We start from the raw sequence: 10,703 nt of genomic DNA, 5'->3' as shown, positions 1-10,703 counted from the left end.
GAGATAATACACGAACAGAATATAAATATTCTTCTTAATTAATATATCGGTGGAATAATGACAACTTGGTTGCAATTGATTGAATATTTGACTGTTAACGACACAAATACGACTTCACAACTTCCTGCAGACGATCAAGTGATCATTAACCATGGTGAAAATTATTTACAAAATGTCATTTTGATGAATGAAATAGTTAATGATTACAGGCTGAATATTTCTGTTGCTAATACAACAACTGTTGATTTTTCTGACCCTAGAGCAGCTGCATAAGTTAACCATTTCTACTAATTAGGCTATGGCATTATGTATGGCGCCATTGTTGATGCATCTCGATCGATACGAAAACAAACGTAACCTCTGGGAGGTGTGACAACAAATGCTTAAGCGTCCCTGAGCTGCAGTAACATACTGAATAATTTCTTTTACCACACTATACATTTTTCAGCTTTTTCGTCATTTGCAGTGTTTGCAGGCATACATACATTTATCACTGTGGTGGACTGTGGCTTCGTGTGTATATTCACTGTGGTGATCTTCTCATAGTGCTGTTCATAGCGCTCGTAGTTTTCATGCATTCGTATAAGTTGTTCGTTATTAGACCTACTCCTGCAATACCCCTATTTTGTTTTTTGTTGAATATCCTGTACTCACCTAACCATACATCCTGCCCTTCCTGCCACTGTTCTTCTCTAATAATCACTATATCTAACTTCTAGCTATCAGTTAATCTTTTAATGTTCCCTAACTTACCAACTGTAATAGAAACTGGATTAGAGGATCTGACATTTCACAATCTGACCGTTAGAAGGTCAGATTTTGTTTAATTTGTGAAGATAACATCCCGATTAGTAGTCTTTGCCTGAAGATTGGAATGGAGCACTATTTTCCTCTGGCCAATTAAAAATTAAAATAGTTTGTTCCATCTCTCATTCATTCGTCTGACTATATGTCCCCAACACTTCCATTTCGTTCAAGTAATTAAATCTTGCACTCTATTTTATACACTCTAGGTATGTGATAAAACAATTTGATGTATGTTTCAGTAGTGCAGTTTTTTTGGAGTTAGCCTATTGTTAGTACGGTTAACAACAACTTTTTGTTGCGCAAGCTACAGTTTGCCGTCCTTCTTTCATCACGTATCTTCTGCAAGAGCACAACTTCAATTACTCTATGTAGTTTAGAATGTCCTATTATTGGACATTTACGCTAGAAGTTCAAAATTTCCACTTCACGTTTTCACTATCGCGTCTTTTAAAGATGTACTTATTGGCTGAACTGTGTGCTTTTTGAAGTCTTTTTTCTGTGGTGGTGGCCGTATGTAGTTCAGGCTTCGTTAGCTTATGCTGTGTCTGTGTCTGTACTAGGTGGTCGGTAGCAATGGAAGACGATGGGGTATATGGCGGGGGTAATCATGTGCGTGTGATCGTACGCAGATATTTATTTCAGTCTCAATGGAATGTTGGTAGTGATCAGCAAAGTAAGTGAGTTATTGATTATAGTGGATATTTTCTGTTGACCAGTTCGTTATTACTTCACTGGCACCCTGATCAATGAATTAATACTTACATATACTCTATCATTCATTACTTTATTATTCACTGCAAGGTTTCTTTCTTTCCTGTTGCTATGCAGAAATTCCTCAACTCAGTGTCGCCATACCATTTCTTGAATAAAAAACACGACAGCTATGTGTTGAGAGAGTTTTACTTTCTCATTAGCGCCCACGGAGGAGTACGATGATGGAGAAGTCGTAGACCAAAGCTCAGGGAAACACTATAGACGTGCTGTTGTTAAGTTTCGGAAATCGGCATCGATTTACGATTTTAAGCAAATAAATACTTTTTTTTAATTTTTCTTTATTGTTGTCCCCTCATTTCGTGACCACAGAGCCATCCGCAATTTATATACATTAACAATATTAAGTTACACAAAATCGTACGTAAGCTCCTGCAACAGCGATGAGGGTTTTCGGATTGAGTACCCATTCCGCAGGATCTCCTCAGTCAATCTTCTGCTGGGCATTTAAGTTCCGTTGCGCACGGTAGGCCCATCCTATTGCCACAGTCTTCAAGAGAACCCGTTCTATTTTTTTGTGTAAAGTTCTTACGCTGATTTGAATGAATGGCAGTGTTGAAATCAGTAGAAGAATTTCCTGAATCGCGTATCTGGTTATCAATATAAACCTCATCCGGAGCGTTTCATGATAATGCCTCTACATAGGGTTTCCAGTTGGCAGGATGATGATGTCATGAACCTGGAACAGAAAAGTAAGGATGTCATTACCTTTATGTTTTCATTCGGACAATAATTAATTAATAACTTAGCAAAATTCCAAAAGAGACAAAAATTAATGTTAAGTATCTATCCGCAGCTCGTGGTCTCGCGGTAGCGTTCTCGCTTCCCGAGCACGGGGTCCCGGGTTCGATTCCCGGCGGGGTCAGGGATTTTTCACCTGCCTCGTGATGACTGGGTGTTTGTGTCGTCTTCATCATCATCATCAATCATCCCCATTACGGTCGGAGGAAGGCAATGGCAAACCACCTCCACTAGGACCTTGCCTAGTATGGCGGCGCGGGTCTCCCGCGTCGCTCCCCTACGCTCGGTAAACGGAGTATGGGACTCATCATCATCATCATCTATCACTATATGCAGACACCATTATTCGACGTGCAAGCTCGCATATACTCTTCTCTTTGCTGGCCTTAACTCCGAATCTTAACAGAGTCGGCTTCTTAATTTTTGGAACTGGCAGTATTAGTGGTTGCTTCCCCTAGGACCTAAACGTTCGAACACCATACACTTCTGTTCCCTGTTCATCAACGAATCTTCTCTTAAAAGCTTACAATTTCCTAAGACAGACTTCACTTTCCTTTACAGCTTTACGTATATAACCTATCTTACCTTTTTGGAACTGAATATTTCTCGCGGCCTTTCTCGTCTGACACTTCAAAAAGTCTGATTTTTTCTAAGACCTCCTTCACGTTATTTTCACCCTACTTCAATCCTTACTTTGCATCTTTGCATGTAAAAGAAAAGAACCGAAAAAATTAGATTTCGTGAAGACTTTTGTCACTGTACCTCACAAGGGGCTTTTAATGCTTATGGAATATCGTCTGAATTATGTGGCTGGATTCGTGATTTTCTATCAGAAAGACCACAGTTCGTAGTAACTGACGGAAAGTCGTCGAGTAAAACAGAAGTGATTTCTGAAGTTCCCCAAGGAAGTATTATAGGCCATCCGCTGTTCCTGATCTATATCAACGATTTACGAGACAAGCTGACCATTCGTTTTAGGTTGTTTGCAGAAGATACTGTCGTTTATAATGTAGTAAAATCATTAGAAGATCGAAACAAATTGCAAAACAATTTAGAAATGATATCAGTACGGTAAAATAAAGTCGTGTGACTAGGGCCTCCCGTCGGGTCTTTCGATTTGACGCCACTTCGGCGACTTGCGCCCCGATGAGTATGAAATGATGATGATTAGGACAACTCAACACCCAGTCCCTGAGCGGAGAAAATCGAACCCGGTCCCTTAGAATTGACATTATGTCGCGCTGACCACTCACCTACCGAGGGCGGACACCTGTATGGTGTGAAAATTGGGAATTGGGCCTAAATAATGAAACGTGCGAGGTCATCCAGTGAGTGGTAAACGGTATCCATTAAATTTCGGTTACAGGATAGATCAATCAAATCTAAAGTCCGTAAATTCAACTAAATACCTAGTAATTACAATTACGAACAACGTAAATTAGAAAGAACGCATAGGAAATGTTGTGTGGAAGGCGAGCCAGAGATTGCCATTTATTGGCGCAACACTTAGAAGATGCAACAGATCTGCTAAAGGGACTGCTGCCTACGCTATACTTGACCGGCCTTTTTTTGGAGAGCTGCTGCGCGGTGTGGAATCCTTATCGGATAGGACTAACGGAGTACGTCGAGAAAGTTAAAAGAGGAGCAGCACGTTTTGTATTATCGAGAAATAGGAAAGAGAATGTCACGGTCTTGGAGTGGATATCATTAAAACAAAGGCGTTTATCGCTGCGGTGGGACCACCAAATTCCTCCTAATGCGAAAATATTTTGTTGACGCCGACCTGCACTGGGACAAACGATCACCATAATGGATACCAAACGTGTTACTGTGGTAGTTTAACATTCCTATTGTTATTACCTGGGCTAGACATTATCGCAGCCTACAATATAAAGAATAGTATCCGTTGTATCTGAAGATACAATCAAAACGTAATACTGATTATTTGCAAACAAAGTACAGCAATTCAAAGTTACGTTTGTGAACCGTCAGTCTCACTAGGAACAGGTGATCTGTTGGCACTCCGATACACACTGCTTCTTTCATCTCACTGGCCTCCAGAGAACAGTAAGAAGTATCCTGTCCTGATACAGGGTGTGCCAACCCTTATGAGGTCTAGGAGAAGCTCAGGTAATACCAGACAGCGGACGGTATCGGACAAAAACTGTGTCTATACTCTAGTGACAGTACGGCTCTGTACTGTGGAGGATCAAGACCACTCGCGCAATTTTGAATCAAAGTTTCAGACAGCCATCCAGGAGAATAAGTGTGGAAAGAAGTGGGATACTGAATATCTACCTGGACACGTGGATGCTGGGACAGCATGTAGATTGCAGCTTCCGCGACGTCTTCCGGCTCCATGCAATTCACCTTATCGAACAATTCTGGTGTCCATTTGTTGGTATTGGAAAGAATATCAGTCTTCACCAGTCCCGGAGATATTTCCTGTGCAGAAAGCATCAATGAGTTTAAACGAATATTTTTGATGAGTAATTTGTAATTTGCTACAAATAATCCATAAATTGAGAGATGGAATGCACTACTTGTTACCAAAGAAAGATACTCATCTTATGAAAGGTGTTATGATAAATTTAAGGGAGATCAGTTATATTGTTTCATTATTTAGAGGGTGTACTGATTCACTGAGTGACATTAAAAACCTGCGAAGTATTCGACAGAGGGAACCTTAGTACCAGGACGATCTGTTACAGGGTGGTTGGGACATTTCTATGCAAATAGGGATATAGTTTTTGTAAACTAGAGTATATATTTGTCGGTATCCAGTTTATTTCCAAACATAAAAACAGTGGCCTAGGGGTTCTGTGATTGGCAATCACAATGTCCTCTGTTCGATTTCAGCCACTGTTTGAGTTTTAAATAAAAATAGTCAAGCCAGGCAAAAACTTCCGGTATGAGGCAGTTCCGTTCTGCCAACGGCCTAGCCAAAGAGAGCGTAGGAATAGAGGTTGGCGGCATCCTCCTGCTCTAAGAAGCGGAGGAATCACCGATGAGCAAGGCAGAAGGCAGTGGAAACCACCGAATTAAAGAGACAAAATGAGAGGTGTAATGGTGATCTCTCCATTGTCGAAAGATTCCGGACTAGTCCCTCATTCGGAACTATAGGAGGAGACTGACAAGGGAGAGGTGACTATGAAAAGAAAACTAATGAATAACAAAGGGGTAACCTTTTAGGAATCGGAGCGTGAAGTATTGGAAGTCTGACTGCGACAGAGACGCTAGTAGTACGGGTCAGTGAAATAGAATGGTAAGGAGCAGAAAATGGTGTAACGGGGGAATAATTTGTAATGAAGTTACAGCAGAGAGTTAGTTACTGTGAACAGTTTAGTAATGCTATTATCCTCATCAGAATTGACAGCTAACTAATGCCAAAGACAAAAGTACATGGAAGCATGCCGACGTCAAAAGTAGGTGGAGAGACAGAGAATCCGTTTGAGGACACTGAACAAGTAATTCAGTAAATGAATGGATATGAAAGTCTAACGCCCTTTACATTAGAACGCTGTAGTAAGCAAACGCAGATGAAAATCTGATAGTCGTGGAGGATTGGAATGCGGCTCTAGGGGAAGGAGTAGAAGAAACGTTTACGAGAGAATATGGGCTTCGTAGTAGAAACGAAAGAGAAAGATTGAGTTCTTCAATAAAATTCAGCTACTAATAGCGAATAACCAGTTCAAGAATCACAAGAGGCGGTGACATACTAGGAAAAAGGCTGGATGATACGGAAAGATTTACATCATGGTCAGGCAGAGATTCGGAATCAGATACTGGGTTTAACGCGTACCCAGGAGCAGATAAAGACTTAAATCACAACGTATTAGTGATTAAGAGCATGCTGAAGTTTAAGAGACTAGTCAGGTAGAATCAATGCGCAAAGAAGTGGGATATGGAAATACTTAGGAATGAGGAGAGACGTGTGAAGCTTCATGTATATTAAGGCAATCTAGAAAGGGCAATCACAAAAGTCTGAAAGAAAAACATAGATACAAGGAAGGCAACTGCGAAGAAACCACGGATAACAGAAGAAATATTTCAGTTCATAGTCGAAAGAAGGAAGTAAATAAACTTTCAGAGAAATTCAGAACAGAAATGTAAGTCACTTAAGAAGGGGATAAATAGCAAGCGCAGCAAAGCCATGGCGAAATAAAATAGGTGTTGTTGTTGTGGTCTTCAGTCCTGAGACTGGTTTGATGCAGCTCTCCATGCTACTCTATCCCGTGCAAGCTTCTTCATCTCCCAGTACCTACTGCAACCTACATCCTTCTGAATCTGCTTAGTGTATTCATCTCTTGGTCTCCCTCTACGATTTGTACCCTCCACGCTGCCCTCCAGTACTAAATTGGTGATCCCTTGATGCCTCAGAAACAAACGATCCCTTCTTCTAGTCAAGTTGTGCCACAAACTTCTCTTCTCCCCAATCCTATTCAATACTTCCTCATTAGTTATGTGATCTACCCATCCAATCTTCAGCATTCTCCTCTAGCACTACATTTCGAAAGCTTCTATTCTCTTCTTGTCCAAACTATTTATCGTCCATGTTTCACTTCCATACATGGCTACACTCCATACAAATACTTTCAGAAATGACTTTCTGACACTTGAATCTATACTCGATGTTAACAAATTTCTCTTCTTCAGAAAGGCTTTTCTTGCCATTGCCAGTCTACATTTTATATCCTCTCTACTTCGACCATCATCAGTTATTTTGCTTCCTAAATAGCAAAACTCCTTTACTACTTTAAGTTTCTCATTTCCTGATCTAATTCCCTCAGCATCAACCGACTTAATTCGACTACATTCCATTATCCTCGTTTTGCTTTTATTGATGTTCATCTTATATCCTCCTTTCAAGGCACTATCCATTCCGTTCAACTGCTCTTCCAAGTCCTTTGCTGTCTCTGACAGAATTACAATGTCATCGGCGAACCTCAAAATTTTTATTTCTTCTCCATGAATTTTAATACCTACTCCGAATTTTTCTTTTGTTTTCTTCACTGCTTGCTCAATATACAGATTGAATAAATCGGGGAGAGGCTACAACCCTGTCTCACTCCCTTCCCAACCACTGCTTCCCTTTCATGCCCCTCAACTCTTATAACTGCCATCTGGTTTCTGTACAAATTGTAAATAGCCTTTCGCTCCCTGTATTTTACCCCTGCCACCTTCTTCAGAATTTGAAAGAGAGTATTCCTGTCAACATTGTCAAAAGTTTTCTCTAAGTCTACAAATGCTAGAAACGTAGGTTTTCCCTTCCTTAATCTAGCTTCTAAGATAAGTCGTAGGGTCAGTATTGCCTCATGTGTTCCAACATTTCTACGGAATACAAACTGATCTTCCCAGAGGTCGGCTTCTACTAGTTTTTCCATTCGTCTGTAAAGAATTCGTGTTAGTATTTTGCAGCTGTGACTTATGAAAGTGATAGTTCGGTAATTTTCACATCTGTCAACACCTGCTTTTTTGGGATTGGTGTTGTTATATTCTTCTTGAAGTCTGAGGGTCTTTCGCCTGTTTCATACATCTTGCTCACCAGATGGTAAACTTTTGTCGGGACTGGCCCTCAGTAGTTCTAATGGAATGTTGTCTACTCCGGAGGCCTTGTTTCGACTCAGGTCTTTCAGTGCTGAAGAAATCGGAAAAGAAATAACTATCGGAAGGACTAACTCAGCGTGTAGAAAAGTCAAAAGTGAAATTAAAAGCAGGGGTGGTAGCATTAAGTGTGCAGTGAGAACTCCGATGTTAAATGCAGAGGAGAGAGAGAGGATGGAAAGAGTTCATTGAAGGTCATGTCGTGAGACGTGATAGAAGAAGAAACAGGAGTCGAGAAGGAAGAGATAGGAGGTGCAGCATTAGAATCAGAATTTAAAAGAGCTTAGCACGACTCAACATCTGATAAGGCAAAAGTTTCGAGAATGAGATTTTCACTCTGCAGCGGAGAGTGCGCTGATATGAAACTTCCTGGCAGATTAAAACTGTGTGGCAGACCGAGACTCGAACTCGGGACACAGTTTTAGTCTGCTAGTAAGTTTCATATCAGCGTACACCGCGCTGCAGAGTGAAAATCTCATTCTGAGAACATCCCCCATGCTGTGGCTAAGCCATGCCTCCGCAATACCCTTTCTTCCAGAAATGCTAGTTCTGCAAGTTTCGCAGTAGAGCTTCTGTGAGGTTTGAGAGGTAGGAGACAAAGTACTGGCAGAATTGAAGCTGTGAGGGTGTGTCGTGAGTTGTGCTTGGGTAGCTCAGTTTGTAGATCCCGAGTTCGAGTCTCGGTCCGGCACACAGTTTTAATTTGCCAAGAAGTTTCAAGATAGATAACAATCCACCAATAATTTTAAATTTATAGGGAAATTGGCTGATGAACGACTGTTCACGTTGATATGTGGAACATATGACAATGTAGATATACTATCAGGTTTTCGGAAAAGCATCATTCACACAGTCCCGAAAACAGCAAGAGTCGAAAGTGCGAGAATTACCGCTCAATCAGCTTAACAGCTGATGCATCCAAGTTGCTGATAAGAATAATATACAGAAGAATGGAAAAGAAGATTTCAGATGTGTTAGATGACGATCAGTTGCCCTTACAAAAGGTAAAGGAACCAGCGAAGCGGTTTTGACGTTGCGGTTGATAATGGGGGCAAGACAAAAAAAATCAAGACACTTTCATTTGACCTGCCGAACTGGAAGAAGTGTCCAACTCTATAAAATAGAGCAACTGTTCGAAATTCTGAGAGAAATAAGGGTAAACTACAGGGAAAGACAGATAATATATAAAGTTACAAGAACTAAGAGAGAAAAACAAGAGCGGAAGACCAAGAACGAAGTACTCGGATTAAGAAGGGTATACGACAGGGATGTGCCAACGGCCTTGCCGCATTGGTAACAGCGGTTCCCATCAGATCATCGAAGTTAAGCGCTGTCGGGCTGAGCTAGCACTTCGATGTGTGACCATCCGGTCTGCCGAGGGCTGTTGGCAAGCGGGGTGCACTCAGCCCTTGTGAGGCAAAGTGAGGAGCTACATGATTGAGAAGTAGCGGCTCCGGTTTCGGAAACTGACATACGACCGGGAGAGCGGTGTGCTGACCACACGCCCCCCCCCCCCCCCACCCCCATCTCTGCATCCGGTGAGGCCCGTGAGCTGTGGATGACACGGTGGCCGGTCGGTACCTCTGGGCCCGCCACGGCCTGTGGACGGAGTTTACGTCTCACGTTTATATGCGACAGGGATGTAATCTTTCGCCCCTGCAGTTCAATCTACACGTCGAAGAAACGGTGACGGAAATACACTCCTGGAAATGGAAAAAAGAACACATCGACACCGGTGTGTCAGATCCACCATACTTGCTCCGGACACTGCGAGAGGACTGTACAAGCAATGATCACACGCACGGCACAGCGGACACACCAGGAACCGCGGAGTTCGCCGTCGAATGGCGCTAGCTGCGCAGCATTTGTGCACCGCCGCCGTCAGTGTCAGCCAGTTTGCCGTGGCATACGGAGCTCCATCGCAGTCTTTAACACTGGTAGCATGCCGCGACAGCGTGGACGTGAACCGTATGTGCAGTTGACGGACTTTGAGCGAGGGCGTATAGTGGGCATGCGGGAGGCCGGGTGGACGTACCGCCGAATTGCTCAACACGTGGGGCGTGAGGTCTCCACAGTACATCGATGTTGTTACCAGTGGTCGGCGGAAGGTGCACGTGCCCGTCGACCTGGGACCGGACCGCAGCGACGCACGGATGCACGCCAAGACCGTAGGATCCTATGCAGTGCCGTAGGGGACTGCACCGCCACTTCCCAGCAAATTAGGGACACTGTTGCTCCTGGGGTATCGGCGAGGAAAATTCGCAACCGTCTCCATGAAGCTGGGCTACGGTCCCGCACACCGTTAGGCCGTCTTCCACTCACGCCCCAACATCGTGCAGCCCGCCTCCAGTGGTGTCGCGACAGGCGTGAATGGAGGGACGAATGGAGACGTGTAGTCTTCAGCGATGAGAGTCGCTTCTGCCTTGGTGCCAATGATGGTCGTATGCGTGTTTGGCGCCGTGCAGGTGAGCGCCACAATCAGGACTGCATACGACCGAGGCACACAGGGCCAACACCCGGCATCATGGTGTGGGGAGCGATCTCCTACACTGGCCGTACACCTCTGGTGATCGTTGAGGGGACACTGAATAGTGCACGGTACATCCAAACCGTCATCGAACCCATCGTTCTACCATTCCTAGACAGGCAAGGGAACTTGCTGTTCCAACAGGACAATGGACGTCCGCATGTATCCCGTGCCACCCAACGTGCTCTAGAAGGTGTAAGTCAACTACCCTGGCCAACAAGATCTCCGGATCTGTCCTCCATTGAGCATGTTT

The 10,703-nt window shown here is 43.3% G+C and overlaps 1 protein-coding gene across 2 annotated transcripts in view; it reads right to left on the bottom strand.

Annotated features, from left to right (window-relative positions):
• Positions 1 to 1,839: 1,839 nt before the first annotated feature.
• The window catches only part of LOC126284328 (dehydrogenase/reductase SDR family member 11-like), an 89,219-nt gene continuing 80,355 nt past the window's right edge, over positions 1,840 to 10,703 (bottom strand). The window contains exons 5-6 of one of the 2 annotated variants that reach the window (XM_049983172.1): positions 4,618 to 4,764; positions 1,840 to 2,257 (exon numbers count right to left, since the gene is read on the bottom strand). In XM_049983172.1, coding sequence (XP_049839129.1) covers positions 2,216 to 2,257; positions 4,618 to 4,764 — 189 coding nt within the window. In that variant the 3' untranslated portion in view covers positions 1,840 to 2,215. The remainder of the gene's footprint in view (positions 2,258 to 4,617; positions 4,765 to 10,703) is intronic. The other variant, XM_049983173.1, reaches the window with a different exon arrangement.

This window comes from Schistocerca gregaria, chromosome 8, assembly GCF_023897955.1.
Source record: "Schistocerca gregaria isolate iqSchGreg1 chromosome 8, iqSchGreg1.2, whole genome shotgun sequence".
Classification (NCBI taxonomy): Eukaryota; Metazoa; Arthropoda; class Insecta; order Orthoptera; family Acrididae; genus Schistocerca; species Schistocerca gregaria.
The sequence above is the reverse complement of the archived record's forward strand: the minus strand, read 5'-3'. Positions and strand labels throughout refer to the sequence as shown.